The following is a 20,602-nucleotide window of genomic DNA, read 5'->3' as shown; positions in this document are numbered from 1 at the left end:
GCTTTTAGAACTGACTTTCAGAATGAGACTGATCAACTTAATTTTAATCAAAGTCTCTTTGAGACTTGCCTTAAATTGAGGAGTGCAATTTTAATCATAAAGTGTAGTTTCTATCATTTCTACACGTTCCGCTACAATAGGACTAACTGACTTGTCTGTTTTTCTTTATATTGTTGATAATTAGAGCTTCTTGTAAATATTTTTACATACAAATATATTTGTTGTGTGTGCCCTTTAATCACATACCTTTGTGCGTAAAAATCCCATCTGCTCTTTACCTTTATTTGTTCAGCCTTGCTGTCCTTGTTCTTAGGTGTTATGTCTGTTCCTGTGTAGGTACATTGAGAGCAATGAAAAAAGTGGAGTCAAGTTCCACAAACACAAAATTGGATAATAAAGCTGATAATAAAGCCAACTCCAGCAACCCCCACTGCCCTATTTTTTCTGGAGTAGGATACCCTACTCCAGAAAAAATAGGGCGGCAGGGGTTGCGACATGCCTGGTAGGGCGGTTGGATCCATTGGGCTCACCACGTCATGCCATTACGGCATGGGCGTGGTTGGCCCGGTGAATCTGGCGGCTCTGCTGGGCATTCCTCAAATGCCAGCAGTCAAAATCTGCTGGTTGACACATCACATGCTGTCAGTGAGACACTTCTGAAGAAGGCGAGAGCGTTCGCCCAAACATGTCAAGGTAGTCAACATCTATCTATGCAACTTATGTCTGAAAATAAGAACTCAAAATTGTTGCATTAATAAGAAGACATGATGAACGTTTTTGAGATATAAAGCTGATTCTGATATGTGCAAGTGAGTCAGATCTTTCTGTAGAAAAACCCACATTCCCCTGCAGTTTCTTACATTTCACATGCTGGTATTTAGCACAGACAGAAAGACAGGTCAGACAGCACAAAAAACTCAGCAGTGTGTGTCTGTTGTCTACACTGCTCTTATATTAACTGTGTTGTCCTGACTCCTGCTGGTGGCATCTGGGTAACACAGTGCGTGTTGTAGTTCTGCTGATTATTCCCAAATGTAAACATTGTTATGTAATATTAACAGCGAATAAGGGTTTTACTTAAGTTGCTCCCTTAGTTTTGTAAGTTGTCTCACTTCTTTAGATTTTTTTTTTAACAACATCAACTCAATTCAGTTTGTTCTCCAGGTTTGTTTAATCTTTTCTGCTGACCTGAGAAACTGTGAATTGTATTGCAGTTCACTTGGACGTCCCACCTTTGGTCATTGTGAATCCATGACATGATGTTGGTCTTGAGAAGTTGTGTTGTGGTTTCCATTAGGGGTCAAATTATATGTTTTTTTTCAGGGCTGATACAAATACGATTACTGTAGTAATCAAGAACACCAATAGCAGATATTAGGAACAGATATGCATCAGTAAAATTGAAAATGTAGGTGGAAAAATTTTTGCTGAAATGCCTTTGTTATTTTAAGTTTTACATATGTTTAATTAAAAGTAAACTATTCAACATTTAGCGCTGATTGGCCGTTACTTGGGTTGTGTAAACAGTCATATAGGAGGGGCATTGCTTGAGACCACAAAGTGGCAGCTGCATGAGGCAAAATAATACTTTTTGGATGTTGTTTCATCAGGAATCAGCTTAAGAAATTATTTCTGTTTCTATTGTCATATTTAGGGTCCGAGCACCAAAGGTGTGAAGACCCTATTGAAATGCATTGGTTTCTTATTATTATTCTTCACTCTTTTCCCGTCTTTTGAAACTCAAATTTGGCGGCCTAAACATACCCCAACATGCGTGAAACTTTGCACACACATCAGGACCGGCGAGAAATTTGCTATTTTATGGGAGTTGCGCATGTGTGTGGCAAAATGGCTCCATAGCGCCCCCTGCAAAATTGAAAAAGTGGTCATTAGGCCAACTGCTTAGCGCCCCCTACAAAATTGAAAATATGGTCATTAGGCCAACTGCCACGATGTTTGATCTACAGCTACAAAATTTTGTAGGCATATGCAGCACATCAGGACACACGAAAAAGTCAATCACAGCCATACTGTAAACCCAAAAGGAAGTCGGCCATCTTGAATTAGCTGTAAATTTTTTGAGATTAATAACTCATCGGGGGTAAGTCCGAGAGACCTCAAATTTAGCCAGCATATGCAACATTCGCTCCGGAACAATTTTTTTTTATCAAAATGCTCTGCAAAAGTCAAAGGGCATGGCCATGGCGACCCCCAGAAATAGTGATCCTTCACCATGAAACAGGAAGTGGTGTCTAAGTCTGCTGAACATGCTCCAAACTGCCTGAAATGTATGATCAGAGTCCGGCCCTGACAACATTCATGTGGTTCTATACATTCACAGTCATAGCGCCACCTTGTGGCATCAGGAAATTGACATTTTTTTTACACTTTGATGTACCATTCTTAGCAAGTTGATCATATTCACTTCAGATGTGGTGACATAAGCCTGAACACATTGATGATGATTCCCAGAGAAAATGGTGACTGTTTTAACATTTTTGATCTGTGAAAAACAACGGATACTGTATGATAAAAATCTAAACTTAATAGTCTTTTGTATCAACTATGACTAACATTTCAGGCAATTAAAATATGAGAAAGTTGGAGATGTTGCTACCTGTTTGTGTTTTCACAGAAGTAATGGCATTAATACAAACTGCTACCTGGATCTTGTTTTACACTGATACTTGTTTTTATTTCCTTCAACTCAATGTTTATTCCTTGTGTGTTAACATCACCTGTGTGTGTTTTTCTGCAGGGAAAGATGAAGCTCGGGGCCAGCTAGACTGTGCGCTGCAGGACGTCAATGTGCGATATGCTATCCTGGAAGAGACTGAGAAACGAGCTGTGTGCAGAGCGCTGATAGAGGAAAGAGCTCGTTTCTGCAGTTTTGTCAGCATGCTGAAGCCTGTGCTGGTCAGTGATTAGCATTTGATGAGTTAAATCCATCAGTACAGGACAATTCCAGCCTTTGTGGTCTGCTAAACTGGGATATCAGCACTAATCATCAATGTGTTTGTAGGACCACGAGATCAACATGCTCGGTGAAGTGACCCACCTGCAGACTATTCTGGAAGATCTGACCAACCTGACAGCTGAACCTAATCAACTCCCATCGGCCAGCGAGCAGGTACCCTGCACTTTTTCTCCATCCTAATCTCTAGTGCCACCCTCAACCCACAAGTTAAATTTTAGCTGTACTGCTCATAACAACAGGTTATGTCAGGTGAATTTTTATACTTTTACTGTTAGCAAATGTCAAGACAAGATCTTACGTCTCTATCTAAAGCATGACTTATCACTACCTGCCGAAGAGGTCTATTTTTGCCCAAAATCTATACAAATTTTGATTCTATTCCACATATTGTTATATTTGTATTACTCAATAGAGCAACAAATATGTATTTGTCTGCTGCTGAGTCTAGTGCCACTAAGTCTACTTTCTCCTCCTGTTCGAATGCCCAGTTGTTCTAGAAAATTGTTGAGCCTATTTAATGGCTTGCACAAACATGATAGTGATTTGGCATAATTAAATGTACATGATTGACTGTAATATTGGCATTGAAAATGCTCCACTCACAGAAAACAGCAGATGCAGATAAAATCAACTTCAGTCTTGCTGGAGTGCTACATGTGAGGTTTTGGGTAAGATTGGCAAGTTGTACTGCCTATTGATATGGGCAGATAGTCAGCCAGTGGGGCATTTACATTATATTCAAGTAAAGAAGAATATTATTTTAAGGCTTATCTTGATGCAAAGACTTATACATTAGCTAGAATGTAGTACAGCATGGAAGCAAAAGCAATGCTCTTTATTTCAGTCTGATAGAGCCTAATGTCTTTAGTAGGAGCTAATTGACCTTGGAACACCAAGTAGTTTGGAGAGAAAAAAGAGGGAAGACATAGAAGCATAAAGCCACCAACGTTGTCATTTTATTGCATGTTTGTTTCTCAGGTGATTTTGGATCTGAAAGGTTCTGATTTCACCTACACTTATCAGACACCTCCAGCTTCTCCGAGTAACACATTGTCCAGGAAGAGCAGCATCAGCAGGTAACACACACACCACTGCTGATATGTGTTTTTTACATACTGTCCTTCAGCTAACAACATTTCTAATAATGTCAATCTGCATATCTGCTTTGTTATATTTTTTCTGCTTTGTTCCTATGTTAATAACCAACACCACTGCATGTACTACACCATACTTTCTATTTAAACCTTGAAACTCTATTTTTATGGCACATTTTATAAGTGACAGTTTCAATAGAAACAGGAAAACAATTGCTGGAGTTTCGGTAAAAAGCAACTGGACTTTTGGGTTCTTGGTGATCTTTCACCTCTCTTCTAAGGGGCCTCTTTTCGAGACAACAAGACTGAGGAAACAACCACACAAACCGCTGCTACCCAGTATTTTTCTCACAAACGCCAGATCCATCACCAACAAAATAGACAAACTAAACTGCAACTACTGATCTCTGCAAATAACCTCGGATAGGACTGTTGCATTCTACTCATAACGGAAACTTCGCTTTACTCACTTATTCCCAAAGTTGCCCTGAAGGTAACAGGTACCGGGAGGGGGAGAAAAAGAGACAGAAGCAGGTAGAAATGAGGGAGAGGAAGGGAGAAGACGAGGAGGAGAAAAGGAGAGAGAGAAAGAGAAGGAGAAGAGGGGAGAGAAGAAGGCAGGAAGGGGGACTAGGTAGGAACTGTGACAGTAACATGCCTTCAGGTCTGGTAACAGGGCTTTATACAATGCTGCTAGAGCCAATCTGAAGAGAGGCATCAGAAATGCTGAAGCTGCCTACAGGAGGAAGACTGAAGACCACTTCAGTAACAATGACCTCCAGCAGGTTGTGGCAGGACATCCAGGACATCACCAACTACAAGACGACAACCTCATGACTGCTGATGGTGACTTCTCACTGGCACAGGAACTAAACTGAAGTAAAAACAGCGGCACAGACACCACACATTCAGCAGCCACAGCCTCACTGTGCAGCAGCATGAGGTAAGGAGTGCTCAGAGCAGTAAATCCAAGGAAAGCTGCTTCCTGGATGGTGTGACAGGAAGGATACTGAAAGAATGTGCAGATCAGCTGCCTGCGGCCTTTACAAAAATCTTCAGTCTGTTCCTGTCTACAGCCATCATCCCACCCTGCCTGAAATCTTGAACAATTATCCCCCTACCAAGAAGGCTGAACAATCAAAGCCAGCGCTCACCTACCTTCAACCCATACCAGTTTGCTTACAGAGCCAACAGGTTTACAGAGGACGCCATCGCCACTGCTCCTTACTCTGCACTGACCCTCTTTGAACACCAGGGGAGCTATGTGAGGATGCTTTTCATAGACTTTAGCTCTGGCTTCAACAATGCCATCCCCAGCAGACTGGCCACTAAACTGAGTGAACTAAGATGTTCACTGTCCACCTGGCACTGGATCAAGGACTTTCTAACCAACCGCTCCCAGACGATCAGAATTGGTAACCACCTCTCCTCCATTATCACGCTCTGCACAGGCTCCCCACAGGGCTGTATGCTGAGCCTCATTTTCTGCTCACTGTGACTGTGTCCCCAACCATAACTCTAACATCATCATTCATTTCGGTCAGAAAAAGCAACCTGCAGAAGATGCTGCCAGTGTCCTTTTACCACTGCCCTATCGAGAGTGTGTTGACTTACTGTATTATTGTGTGGTTTGCCAGCTGAACGCAAAGGAGAGTCCTCCACAAGTCCTTCTCTAGAGGACTTGTTCAGCTCTCGCTGCCTCAGTAGAGCAGCAGACATTCTTAATGACCAATCTCATTGTGGACAACATCTGTTTAAGCCACTACACTCAGGTGGATGCTTCAGGTCCATCAAATCTCAGACAAACAGACTGAAAAAGAGCTTCTATCCTAGAGCCATAAGAGAAGTGAACCTCTGTCAAACAGCCACACTAACTACTTGGCCCTGATTTCCTACTAGCAACTTAACTACTCCCATATGCACCTGCATTTATTTATTTTTTAAAATGTTTTTTGCTTACTGAAACTATACATGTTTGCATATGTTTACATACAACTGTAACTCGTATGTAATTTTTGCACTACTTATGCCATACTTTATTATTGCACAATATCCAGAAGTGCAACATCAGTTACACTACTGTTTTGTAATTCCTAATATGCCAAATGAGCTATGTTTTAAAGGAAAAAGCTATGCCACTGGTTTAATAGATACATTTGTACATATTTTTTCTTACTAGATGTTATGCTAGATGTTATATTTTTATTTACACATTTGCTATTGTACTTTTAAAAATGTCTGGTTGTGTGAATGCACTGACAGCATTGCTGCTTAATTTTGTTGCACAGTGTAATGATAATAAAAGATATTCTTTTGTATTCTGTTCTCTTCTATTGGTATCAACCTCGATGTAATAATGTAACAAGTACTGAAAACTGTCAACTATTGAAAGCTGATGTCAAGTGGTCTATTTCATGATCTTGTTTTGATTGTCCTTGATTAGGTTTAGACTGTATTTTATTTAGTCAAAGTTTAACATCTAAAATTTTCATCTTTTGTTTGATTAGCAGTTTAGCAGAACAAAACATATTTTTCAAATGTTCAAGCTCTAAAAAAAAAAAAAAAGCATTGGTTCGTGTTGCTAGTGTTCTTAGTGTAAATGTGGAATGGCCAAAATCAGAATAGTTCAAGATTACAATGGGTCCAGAGTTTCAGTGTTTTGCCAAGGGTTTGCAATCACATTTCTTTCTTTAATATTTGATTTTGACATTCCACTCAAACTCGACCTTCTCATCTGTTTAGTAGCCTCTGTGTTTGGGCTGTTGGTTCTTAATTGTAGTGTTTGTGGTTTCATAGCAACTACCAGTATGGATCAGTGAGACACGTTCCCTCCCTGGACTCCATCAGCTGCACTGTGGATGCAGTACACATCCAGGTAACACACACACACACACACACACACACACACACACACACACACACACACACACACACGCACATACAGATTATCTTAGATTTAGACCACTTTTTACCATCTGAAACACTTGAAACTAAATCTGCCATTATCTCAGCTCTTGAGATTACCTTTAAACCTTCCTTCAACCTCATATGGCCTAAAGTGCATGGTCACTGCTGTCCACATTCAGTTGTTTCCTTTCAGTCCAGGGTCCTGCTGAAACTTTACGTTCTATCTTACAAAGATATTTTCGACCACATATTTACAAATTATTTGCAGCAGTTTACCTACTCATGTTTAAACATTGCAGTCCCAGTGTGCACAAATCCAGGTCCAAAAGAGCTTCTTTCTGGTTTTGTCTGGCACAGTTTAACTGACCTGCCTTGACCTCAACTCTATCCAACAACTTATCCCATTTTGCCCAACATCAGTGTTAAACCTTAGTAATGTTCTTATAGTTGAATGGAAGCACAGATGCAGCCTCCGACACTGGAAGCTGTTAAAGTATCAATTTCATACTCAGTCATGTGTTTAATTATCACCCCTGGTTGTCCGCATACTTTTGGCCATATGCTGACCAACTGTCACAATGTCTAATTGCAACCCAACGCAGTAAAGTTGTGCTTTTAAACTTAAATTCCACTAAAATAGAAATTCTATTTAATTATTTTTTGGATCCTTAAGATTCTTTTCATTCAAATATAACATTCTCACACCACCACACACACACACACACACCATCCTTCAGCTAACTCTCCCCAGACTTAAAAATTAAACTCTACAAAATAAAAGCCTTTAATCCTGACGATAACAGAAGCACATGAACACATACACCACTCTAACTCTTTCCTCTGTGTAGCGCTGCTCTTCCCCCTATTTGCTGATTGGCTGTGATGAAAGTGGGCGGTCTCTCAGCGAAGGGAACTCCCCCTCTCGCCTCGGTCGTCAGGGCCGCCATGGTCGCCACTATAACGCAACTGCCCATGGCCATCACCCTGCACAGAGCCGCCATGTTAGCCGCAGGGATTTTATCACCGTGAGAAAAAACTCCAACTACTACGTTCGCCCCAACCCCGAGCACCGTTCTGTGTTTTTTCCATTTGTCTCCAGTTCCATCTTTCATATTCTTCATGTTTTCCACCAGCTCACGCGTGGCACTGAGTTTAAACCCTTTGCATTTAAATTCACTTTTAATGTCACCGATTTCATCCACTGTAAATGTTTCAGGTGAAAGTTTAAATATCATTAATATAGCGCTGATTTCATCCCATAAAATTTTAATTTGTTGGTACTTCTAATTCTTGACATCATACCATAAAACTTTTATATATGTGTGTATTCATGAGCACAGTGACAGGTGGTGTGTTAGTGTTCATGTTACGTGTATTTATGATTTTGGATTTACCTGTACTGTCTTTGATGGATTTTTTGTATCTATAATCTGTATTTGTCGTGCTGCATCTTTCACTCTTTTGTTACACTGTTCTTGTCTGTCAGAACATGTCTGAGAATTTAGTTTGTTCTTAAATTTTAGCTGCTGCTGGTTTTAGGCCGGAGTCTCTAAATTATACCTAATTCCAGTGGAGTGATGCAGATATCATTAGTGATTGGTTTATTATTTATTTTTCTTACATCAAACAGTAGAGGGTGTTTTCTTTTAGAAATCAGCAAAACACAACCATGGCCCCGTACATTAGTATTTGTTGATGCACTTTCCCTAAAGCCACCTTAGCTCACACACTTTATTTAACAAGACTCGAAAATATGTTTTCATTTTCTCAAAGAAATGGTAAGATAAGATAGGTAATGGAAAGATATGCAATCGACAGGACATTTTGAAGGGTTAGTTTTTAAAGTCAGGTTGGATGAGGTACTTATCAGTAATCAGTGGATTACTTACTGTAGATGGTGGCTTTCTAGCCACCATCCACCGTAGAATCAGAGAGATTATCAGCACAGAAGATAAGAAATTAACCGCTTTGGAAGAGGTCAGCAGGAGAATGTATTTTAGTCACAGAGAAATACAAACGAACACACACCCTACTTAAAGTATTTTCATTACCATACTGTGCAGTCAGACTGACCTTTCTGAGAAAGAACTGAAGAATGTTTTAACCTGTTAGTTTAGATCTAAACTAATGTTTTAATACACTATAATCAGAGAGCAGGAGACCAGCAATTCCTGTGTTCTGTGACATAGGCTTACTGTTTTTGTCAAAGGAGTCTGGTTGTTTTGAAGAGATTGATAACACTTTTTCAGAATGCACTGTGTAAGGTAAAGCAGTAAAAAAATTGAAAAAAAAATACTCAAAACGTTGTGTACAGTTGAACTGGTGATTTGTTTTTTTTAGATGGCCTTCTTTTTGGTGGCTAAATTACATTTCACAGTATTCACAGTATTGCAGTGCTTGTCTTCCATCTGTTTGCCTCTCCAAACTGGGGGCTTGCCCACCAACATTTACTGTTAATAAAATACGAAAAGTAATTCAAACAACTCCACTTCAAAGAAGCTGAGCTATATCTTTAAAGTGTAAAAACAAACTTGTTAGTGATCTCAAACAATCTTTGACATTACCATACCAATGTCTTTGACAAGCTGACATTGCCTGGTACGTCCCGATTAACTGGTATTTTCTACAGCAATGATCTCAGGTACTTTCTCTATTCATTTCTGGTCCGATAAAATCTCAGAAAGTAATTTAAAATGATAGTCAACATTTCACACAGCCTACCATAACCACATTAATTTGCAAATTTTTCTGACCAACAGTCTGAAACCCAGACGATATTCAGTCTCCACAGCTATAAAAGAGAAGAGCAGCAAATCGTTACATTGGAGAAGCTGGAACCACAGAATGTCAGACTGGCTTGAAATCTGACAGTACCATTTATTCAGTCATCCAAACTAGAATGTGTTATTCTTTTGAGTAAATTTTTTTTCAAATGCAATGCGTCAAACAATTAGAGTGCCAGAGATGTTCCTAGTCATTTAACACCTTATAACACCTGCAGTATCAATAATGTGGCACCTCACTGCTGTATATCCACCTCAACCAGCCCTCGGCCCAGTCATCTACCTTGTCGCATATTTCTCCTGTTACCAAGATGCACTGTTTTTGAAATTTGCTGTAATGCCTTTTTAGACTGGTGTCGCTATCGCTGTCAGTGGTGTCTTGTCAGTGGTCCTGTGACAATGAAAATATAGAAAGTTGGTGTGCTTTAAGTTGAAGAGTCAATTTCCAAAGTTCTATAAGGAAGATGAGTCCACTAAACTACACTTCATTACAAAAATTTTTATTTTATTTACCGAGTCACGAGAGTCTTTACAAGTGCCTCATTTAGCAACTAAATAAGGCACTTGCATTGATTTTGAGTTATTTTATGTGATATTTTGGGTGAAAATCTGCATGTTTTGCATTGTCAACAAATCCCATGGAAAGAAAACAAAACCAGTGAATTGAGATGAACATGTTGTGTTGACCAGCAGCCATTGTAGAAGTCCTACTTAATACAGTGATTACAGGCAAGTGTAATCCAAAAAACTAAATCCCCAATCTTTTTTTTTCCTTTGAGGGAGCTCCTTACACATATTAGAGGTTTTTATTTACACTGTGTACTTTACCTGTCAGCCTCCGTATACCTGCTATCACGGTTGCTATACATAAAACAAGGCTTACAATGGTTGTGTTGAATGAGGAAGTTCTATGGTAACATTATGGTCTTTGAACTGTGCTAATTGTACTGCTGTTCACACTGTCAGTGCATGTCGATTGACTGGTTCATTTTTTACAGGATGCAGTTGGCTCCACCAATCAGCTGACATCCGGGGGGAGTGGAACAGCGGAGAACGGCCTGTTGGTCCCTCCACACAATACCTACACACACCATGGAGAGAGAGCTCGAGCCATGTCTGCATCTGGGAAGGTAACACAAAGTGGTCGAGTTATTACTCAGAGAGAAACAATAGAATCTTTGTGCTCTGAATTGAGATTTTTTTTCATTTGTGTTACCTTGCAATACTTTTTCATTCCTCTTGATCCATGGTTGGTGTGTTGTGCCAGTTCACAGAAACACTCTTGTCATTTAGGCTTATCTCTAACAGTAACGAGCTGCTGGTTGGGATAGTGATACTGTGCTTGTGCTTGAAGCTGTGACTTAGACTGTGGAGCTATGGATACATCCAGTTGTTACTTTTTTAACCTGTGGAGCTTATGCACTGACCACCTGCAGTGGTGGTGTGTGTGCACTCATAGTTTTGCTTGTCGAGCACTGTTTCTAAGCACAGGTCCAAATGGAAGCAGCTGGACAAATTCATAGTATTGTACCCAATAGTCAGGTTTGTCTTCAGTGGCTTTACTGGTCAATCTGTCAACTAAAGTGGCTTTAAACTGTCATGAACAGGGTTTGACTGACTGAGAGGGTGGCGGAGCTGTCTGCATATTTCGCTCAGCACCCTCTGTGGCTGGGTAGGAGCAGCAGCTCTCCGGCAGATCTTGTTTCGGGTTCCGGGGGCGCTGACCAGAGTTCCCCGGTAGTGCGAGAACCAGGAGGTATGGGGGCCTGCCAAGGCTTTTTGATGCAGGTCTCTTTAGTATTCGAAGAACAACCCCTTGTGTACTGCACAGATTGCGCCCGCATAGCATACCTCCTCAGTCTGCTTACCGGGGTGGCTCGCGACTGGGGAGCACCAGTTTGGGAGGCACAGTCAGACATCTGTTACGACTATACGGCCTTTGTCCTGGAGATGAGACGGGTGTTTGACCATCCGGTGCGGGGCAGGGACACGGGACGACGCCTCCTCTCACTCCGCCAGGATTCCCGGAGTTCAGCGGAATACGCAGTTGAGTTCCGTACTCTAGCAGCGGAGAGTGGCTGGTCTGATGAGGCCCTGCAGGGAGCCTTCAGGAACGGCTTAAACGAGACTATCAAAGATGAACTCCAGGTCTCCAGGGAGGAACCGGTCACCCTTGATCAGCTCATTGCTCTCTCCATCTGACTAGACAATCGCCTCCGGGAACGCCGCCGGGAGAGAGGGACCCGGCCTCTGCAGTTCTCTAGGTTACACCTCAGCCACAGAGGTCCGTCGCCCAGTCCACCACGCGCTCCCCAGCCGGGTGCAGCTTCATCGGAACAGGAGCCAATGCAGATCGGAAGAGCTTGGGTCACGCCTCATGTGAGGAATCAGCATTTCCATGCCAACGCTTGCCTGCGCTGTGGTAAGGTGGGGCACTACGCGGCCACTTGCCCATCTAAGGTGGCAAACGGACGGGCTCACCAGTAGTCAGGGAAATACCGCGGAGCCAACCCACTGCCCTATCCCCTCAAGAGCTGTTGGCCTCATCCACCCGCTGCTGCCCGGAGGAGCCAGGAGCCGAGTCCTCCGCTGTCTGGGAGCCCGACGCCACCTCACCGGTCCCGGAGCGGTCCCGCCGCCGGCCGCCTGCCAGACCGCCGGAGTGGTCCAGCCTGCCTGGCCTATCCATGGGTTGGTCCCCGGAATGTTCCAGTCCACCTGGCCTGCTTGCAGGATTGGAGTTTGTGTTTCTTTGTGTTTCTAGAGGAAATGGCTTATCCCCCCCCACCCCCCCACCCCCCATTTAGATATTATCAGCAATCTTCTTTTTAGTTATTTACAGACATGTCTGGAGGGACTGCTAGGAGCTTATGTTTATATAATGTTATTGGGCTCACAGTAACATTACTAGTAGTTGTGAGTTGTAGAGGACTAGGATGTTTATTTCAATTTTTACATTTATGTCAAACTTTAAAAAAATATCATTAAAACAGAAGAGGTTGTCAGTTACACCACTTATCTGCCACTTGCAATGCAGTCCTAAAATCCCAACAAAGAGAGTTTAACAGCCATTTAAACCTTGACTAGGGCGGCCCTAGTGATTTATATGGTGGGGATTCAGTTTTGCTACCAAACACGTGTAGATACATTTCCACATCAGATTACACCATACGTATAATGCAGATTCAGCTTGGATGTTTAAATCAAGCTTGTGTCACACTGTTAACCAGTTGAAATGCAAAGGCACTCTTTCCAAAGAACTTATACTATCCCAGTGGAGTCATGTGAGAGCAGGAAAAGAGTTGACGAAAGGAAAAATGAAGACTTGGTGGACAACAGACTAAGTCAGTAACAACAGTAGAGTGAGGCTGAGGAGATAAAGATTAGAACTGTGAGGATTCTCAGTTAACTTTTCTCTCTAAAGTTGCACGTTCTTTTAAGACATGACCATCCATCTTACTTGTCTCTGCCCTCTTCTTCTCTCCTGGTTTTCTCTCCCTTCTGTATATATTATTTGGAAAATGGTAAATTTAACTCAGCTCATCCTCCTCACTCCTTCTCAGTCTTGCTCTTCCCGGGATCACGTGGCGTTGACGTTGGGCGTGTTGAATTCAGATGCCCCAAGAAGCAGCAGAGACTCTCTGCACTGTTCGAGTGGCTACAGCACCCAGACCACCACCCCGTCCTGCTCTGAGGACACCATCCACACCCACAGTAAGTACACAGATGGAGCAATAAATCACCACTATCATATTTCACAAAGTCACTCAGGCAGGTTTAACTTTGCTAAACTGCTTGACATTCTGAACCTCTCAGGTGTACTCTGTGGTGTGCTTCATTCATTTTTCTTTTTTTTTTTTTGTTTGGATAAAACTGAGTCTGTTGAACTTCCTGTTACCCGAATCATTCCCTAGTTTCTTCTCTGCTGTACTAGCTATTCTGAGGTGTGTTTCTTTGAGTAGGTTTTTGTTTTCTTGGTTAAACTTCATTCCTTCTCTTCCAGCTGTAAAGAGAGATCCTCCCCTCTATGGTAGGTCTCTTACTACCTGCCTGCATGTCTCTCTGTCTGTCTTTTTGTCATTCTGATGTCCTACTGAGGCTGTGAGGTTTTTAAAAATTGACTTATTTTCTATGATTTGGCTAACTAAATTTATCTGTCTGCTGTCCTGCATTGCATTCATTTATGAAATCTGTCTTTCCAAAAGCTCAATTCCAGTGACTTAAAACAGCATTTGCATGTGGACAAAACGCAAAAATCCATTTAAAAAAAGTCACATCTTACATAATTCCCATGTACATATGGGCAAGGCCTCTGTCGAGGGTCTGTGGATTGATACAACTGAGTGAAACTTTGTTCAAGCACTGACCCACAGAGAATGATTTAATCTCACAAGAACTATGGAAACTGTGGAAACTGGTATTAGATTGTTAACTGAATTACCAATAACATAATTGAGATTGATATGAGGTGCTGCCAGCTATGTTTGTCTTTTTAGTTCCAGCTTAAGGTCGCAAGCTACTAGATATCCTCAAACTGACGATTTCCTTAACTGTGAAGCAAAAAAAACCCAACAGTTTTTTAACGTATTTACTTCATTTAAAAAAAAAAAAAAATTGAAAATATAACACATGTTCACCATTATGGCCTGTACTCTGTATAATTTAGTACAACTTTACGTAATTTCTATTAAGTGACGTATGCGTCTGGTTTTAACTTCATCAGTCGGAACATTACAGTGGGTTTGTGTGTTCTGACTTAAAAGTAACTTGCTTGCATGTTCCCTGTTTAGGTTAGATAAGAGTTTCCACAATGACGCATCCCCTATTTGTCGATTCACACTCACACAAGCAGTGAGTCACGGATGTGATTATGTGTTTCTGACACTTATGTCAACTGACATGAAAACACAAAATGTCATTGAGATAATCCAGCATCCAACAAATCAGGTTTTTTTGCCTCTCTCTATCTGCAGTCGACTATGAGTCCATCTCTCTCCATGGTGACGCTGACTCCATCTCCTTGCATCACCTCTCGCACGGCAACAGCCAGTCAGACTTTGACAAGTCTTCAACCATCCCAAGGAACTCCAACCTCAGATTCCAGTACAGGGAGTTTGCTCAGTATAAACGTCCCGCCTCCACCGTCAGTCTATTGGCTGAGGCCGAGTTGAGCAGCGGGTCCATCCGCCAGCTGCCGTCCCACACGGCAACCATCAGGCGCAAACCGTCATCTAAGCCGGCTTATCGCAGAGGCACGATCAGTGGGGGGGTTCCTATCCCCATCTGCACCCCACAGGTTCCCCTCAAAACCCTCACAGGAAATGGAGGCAGTGATGAGAACGTTTTCACTGCACCCTCGGCTGGAGGAGGATTTGGTCAAAGTAAACTCTGCACCTCCACCCAGAGCCTCAGTGCATTACCTTCCTCCTCCTCTTCCCCGTACTACCAGCTGGTCCCAGGTCAGATGCCCATTCCAGTGCCTGTACCTACCGTACCCTCCCTGCAGCCAGAGGTTAGCAGCATTAAAGAGCAACAACAGAGACAGTACCAGCTACAGCGGCAGCAACAAATCGGCCAACAACTAAACCATCAGCAGCGATGCACTGAACTACAGCAACACAATCAGCAGCTCCAGAGTCAGCAGCTGCAATGGCATCAGCAGCAACTACAACAGCAGTTTCAACAGCAACAACTACTGCTTCAGCAGCCCCAGCAGCCCCAGCAGCCCCAGCAGCCGCAACATCACCAAGATCAGTATGAGCAGCAAGACCAGCATCAAGAACATCTGAACCAGCAGCAGAAACAAAAGCTGCTCCACCAGCAGCACCAGGGCCAGCTTGACACCGCTGCTGCCCAGGGAGAGGCCTCCAGTCTGGGCCACAGCGCTAACTACCAGCCCCAGGCTCCTCCACCCTCCAGCCCAGACCACAAACCCAAGCAGCTGACCCAAGAGGGAGGAGGTGGTAGAGGAGACATGCTGACCCTCATCAGAGGGGTAAAGCTCAAAAAGACCCTTACAGATGACCGGTCCGCCCCCTTCCTACCCCCTCCACCCAATCACAAATGAGGCTACAAAGACAGACTGTTTTGCTTGGAGAACTGCTAGGTTTACTGGGGTCAGCGCTTTAGAGGCACCAGAATGTGTCAGCTCAAACCACACAGAGCAAAATCAAACATGTTTTGAGGGTGTGGAATTTACAAACACACTGTTTGATTGCTGGAACTCGACATGTGTCTTCTTTTATTTTAGAAATTTCTGCTTCCTTTTAGGCCATTTAGATTTCTTTTTTTGAGACTTTGTTGTCCTCTCCTGTTGTTGCAACAACCTTTTGCCTTTTTTTTGGTTCGTGTTTGCATTTTGACTGTGGATAAGGTTTTTGTATGATTCAGTCTTACTGATAGAACTGTTGATCGTTTTTAGTTATTTCCCATTTCCTCGTCAGAATGATGTTAATTAGCCAGACTAGGAGGTTGTTTCAGATCCTCTTGAGTCCTGGGTGTGTTTGATTTGCTTCTTTTTTTTGTTTGTTTGTTTTTTTGCCTCAACTCCCAGGAGAGTGGGCTTTATTAAATAGTCTAGTTGCTCCATGTTGTTCCATGGTTGAACCATGGAGTGTGGAGTTTGTAATCTGCTGGCTGTAGGTCAGTGTTGAATTTGAACGGTGGCTGGTTGGGTCCTGATCATCTCAAGGAGTCGAGCCAGACACCCTAGACTCTGGAATATAACGTTGACAGGGTCTACAGATGGCAGATATATTGGAACAAAAAGAGCTTTGAGGGGGATAGATGTTTTCCTTAATGGCATGTTGTCAGAGTCACAATTTGGATTCCTTTACTTTTAAGTGGCAAAGATTAAAACTGTTACCGTGGCAAAAGTCTGGTTTACCATGTAAACAATTAGCTGTTAAATATGACAACTTGTTGGCAACTTTCAGAAGCAATACTGATTTTTTACACAGAAGCAGAAATATGGATTACATTATCTCTAAAAACATAGCTGGCTATGATGAGCTGAACTGTTGCACAGCAGTTGCTGACGTGTGGAGGTAGTTTTAGCATTTACAAGGGGACACACTTCCGTGTTTGAAGGCATACTGAACCAAACAAATAAAAATTTTAACAGTAAATTATTTAATGACTAGAGCCGGACCCACTGAAGATATCTGGTGCCAGCAGATATCTGCTTATAACACTTTATCGGTTATTTTTAATAAGAAATTGTGTCCAAGATGTTTACTTACTTGACAAACTACATAACAGAGACACTTCTTTTAGTTACCGAATACGCATTTTTGGCTTTTTTTGTTACTTAATGGCCAACATGCATATGTAAAACAGTCCCTCTACCCACAAAACAAGACTAGTAATAATATACCAATTATATCACCATGATTTTGCTCATATTTCAGTGTGTAAATATTTCCATTTGTCAATTTATGGCTCATTTTTCACTGCAGTATGGAGTTCTGCACCTCTGTGGAAACAGCACAACCATGATGACTAGAAGTACAGAGAACACAGAAATGTAGTTTGTGTAATATAACAAAGTTCCAATGAAAAAATAATTTAAAAAAAACAAAAAACAAAAGTTAAATGTCATTCATTATTCATTTTTTAAAAATTGGAAAATGCTGGAATAAAAATGTACAACATTTTTACAAATACTTTTTATGTTTTCATATATACAATGTTTACTTTTCTTGGTCATGATTTCATACAAACTAAATTAAAATTTGGACTTTTGTTAAAAATTAATAATGGACTTGTTTTAGCTCTCAAACTAAATTACGGAACAGTAATGACACTGATTTAAAACTGCCTTTTTGAGCACAGAGATACGAAATAGGACATTTGATTCAATCATTTTAATTTTCAAACCATGAGCCAGTTGTTTTCTCATTTGTTGTTTTAGTATATAAAATAAAATCATAAAAGTTCCCAGCAAATGTTTTTAAAGTCACTTAACATTCACTTCACTCCTACGATAAATGAAAAGCTGTAACTAGTGAATATTTATCCCTTTTACTTGAAAACAAAATCTGTTCTACTTGTAGGCATCTGCTTTGCTGTTGCTTCTGCTTTTTTTTAGCTACAGGACTGATGATGTTACTTTCATTGGATTGGATAAAATGCTGCTTAAAGCCAGTCATAGTCCACAACTGTGAGGGTGTAACTTTAAATGTATTTATTTAATTTTGTTGGGCTTAAATATCTGGTTCTATCTTGGAGCCAGTTTCAAGCTGATGAGATATTTTAATCAGTTAATTTGCCACCTTCATACTCATAAATGTCCTGATACTTGATTTCCTCTCTAATATCTGTTTCCAGGCATTTAATCTTCTGAACACAAAGCAGTTTCTGTGTGCATTTGCTCCTGTTACATTTTTATTCACTGTGGGCTCATTACTCATTGTAATATAAAGTCCTGAACCTCTATGGAAAGAGCCCAACAATTGCTAGAAGTACAAAGAATTCAGTAATGGCTTTGTGACAAAAGATAAAATGCCAAAAAAATTAAGTATACATACTACAGCAGCAAGTTAAAAGTTGAATTAGCGTATTTCCTCAGTGCAGCCACTGTTTCAATGAGTCACTGCTGAGCTATGGGCAAAATCATCAAACAAATGAATCCCAATGAGATTAAATGAATAAGACATTAAACTGCACCTCTGCTGCTGCCTGTTTTCAGCTGCTACACAGATGTGCTGCCTGTAAAAGTCGCCAGTTAACTTCACGTAGTGAGCTGTCAGAGTATGCTGGGAAACAGGGTCACAGCTACAACTGAGGAGTAAAGTCATGTTCCTCTCACTGAACACTTTTAGGAAGTATTAGGGTTAAAATGGCAAGGACAAGTTTATACAAGCTGCCGCTAAATAATTTTATTAAAATTATTATTTAATGTGACTGTTACTGAATCCATTAAACATTTCATCAATAAAATATTTATATATAAAATACTTAATAAAGATTGTCTTCTTATTTTTTGTCAACAGTCAAAAAGAGTTTAAGATCAGAGAAGATGAAAAACACCACTAAATACTGGTTAAAAAGCCCAAACCAGCATATTTCTGCTTTAAAACTGCCTTCATTTATTAACATTATTTACATTTTGCAGTCTAATCTAGTTATTTCAGTTGGTTTCTGATATATTTCAGGACCAAATGTCCTAAAATCAGACCTTTTACAATACAATACAATACAATGCAACAACTTTATTAATCCCCGAAGGGAAATTCAATTGTCTGGGTTCTCATCTGTTTACTTTAGAATTAAATAGTCTAATTGCTGATGGTAAGAAAGATTTTCTGAATCTTTCAGTCCTGCAGAGCAGAGATAGGAGCCGTCCACTACCAATGTTTCATTGCTCATTGAAACAGATGTGAAGCTTATGATCCAGGTTTGTCAGAATGGCCTCCATCTTTCTAAGAGCCCGTCTCTCCACCTCATCCTCCAATGAGTTCAATCTGATTCCAACCACAGAACCAGTTTTTTTAATCAGTTTGTTCAGATGCCCTGCATCCTTGTTTTTTATACTGCCTCCCAGCAGACTGCAGCATAAAACAGGACACTTGCTACAACAGACTGATAAAACATCTGCAGCATCTTACTGCAGATGTCTAATGATCGAAGGGATCTGAGGTAAAAAAAAGTCAGCTCTGGGCCTTTTTGTAGATGAAGTCTACATTTCTAGACCATTCCAACTTATTATCAAGGTGGACACCTAAATATTTATACGATGCCACCACCTTGATGTCCACGACACAAGTGTTCACTGGAAGAGGGGGTTTGGATCTGCAGAAATCTATGATCATTTCCTTTGTTTGTTTCCTTTGTTTCTTTGTTTTTAGGTAGACAACCGAAACTTATTTCGCATTTTCTAGTAAATTACACACCCAAAGCAGCAAAAGAGGCTATGATATAGGAAAATAAAGTTTACAGAAAGAATAATTCAAAAAGATTCATGAATATATTTTTGAAATACTCACAAAAATTTCATTGCACTTCTGTGTTGTTTTGAGCTCACCAACATCAATATTGCTCAAGTTTCTGGCTATGGCCCTGTTGAGAAGCTGCCTATCAGAGAACAGCTGCATGCTGGGAAATGCAGTCCAGTCTCTGGTCAGCTGCTCCTGATCTGTTCTCAGAGAAGCATTTGTCTATTTTGGAATGTTTCTGCAGCTGATTTAAGTGTTTTTATTTTCCAGAAAAGCTGCACTGTTATTCATCTAAGAATGTTTGATTGATTGTCAGATTGGAGCCACAGCAGTTGTTTATGTATATATTGGTGTTTCTGTTCCTGGGAGAGATCGCAATCTATATATATACAGATGTATGTACACATATCCTGATTGTATTTTTGTTGATTTTTGTTTTGATCCAGCCATGTGATCCAATCTGATGCTGCCGTCAGTCATCATCTTTTTGTAGACAAGCTGTAAAGGAGTAAACACAGTGAATTTCCTGATGTTTGAGGATCTAAAGCCTGATTGGATGTCTGATTGTTGGATCGAGCAAAGACTAACCAGATGATATGAACCAGCAGAATATAGACATGTTTTGTTCTTCTTCATTTGGTGTTCACTGTGGAATCAATGATAATAATAAATTCGATGATGACAAAAATGGTTCCTGGTGTCTTTTTGTGTTGTATGTTTGTTGTCTCTATACAGTTTATGTGCCAAAATCATAAAACACCTTTTTTTTCTTTTCTCACTTTGCTCTACAATGTCACACCTCACAAAATCTAACTTTTCTGTGACAGAACACAGAGCAGAACAGATAAGACTAATGGGACTCATGAATAATGAATGTAATCCAAGTTTCTATAAAATGTAAATAGG

At 40.8% G+C, this 20,602-nt stretch overlaps 1 protein-coding gene across 4 annotated transcripts in view; it reads left to right on the top strand.

Annotated features, from left to right (window-relative positions):
* The window catches only part of mtss1 (MTSS I-BAR domain containing 1), a 103,191-nt gene extending 82,803 nt beyond the window's left edge, over window positions 1-20,388 (top strand). For 2 of the 4 annotated variants that reach the window (XM_055011005.1, XM_055011007.1), the window contains 9 exons: window positions 2,759-2,916; window positions 3,023-3,130; window positions 3,956-4,053; window positions 6,868-6,946; window positions 7,827-8,003; window positions 10,760-10,891; window positions 13,325-13,475; window positions 13,765-13,791; window positions 14,735-20,388. In XM_055011005.1, the coding sequence (XP_054866980.1) occupies window positions 2,759-2,916; window positions 3,023-3,130; window positions 3,956-4,053; window positions 6,868-6,946; window positions 7,827-8,003; window positions 10,760-10,891; window positions 13,325-13,475; window positions 13,765-13,791; window positions 14,735-15,828 (2,024 nt within the window). In that variant the 3' untranslated portion in view covers window positions 15,829-20,388. The remainder of the gene's footprint in view (window positions 1-2,758; window positions 2,917-3,022; window positions 3,131-3,955; window positions 4,054-6,867; window positions 6,947-7,826; window positions 8,004-10,759; window positions 10,892-13,324; window positions 13,476-13,764; window positions 13,792-14,734) is intronic. The other 2 variants (XM_023292069.3, XM_055011006.1) reach the window with 2 other exon arrangements.
* The last annotated feature ends 214 nt before the right edge of the window (window positions 20,389-20,602 follow it).

The sequence above is a fragment of the Amphiprion ocellaris genome, chromosome 5 (assembly GCF_022539595.1).
Source record: "Amphiprion ocellaris isolate individual 3 ecotype Okinawa chromosome 5, ASM2253959v1, whole genome shotgun sequence".
Lineage (NCBI taxonomy): Eukaryota > Metazoa > Chordata > Actinopteri > Pomacentridae > Amphiprion > Amphiprion ocellaris.
This window is presented reverse-complemented; position numbering and strand designations above follow the sequence as displayed.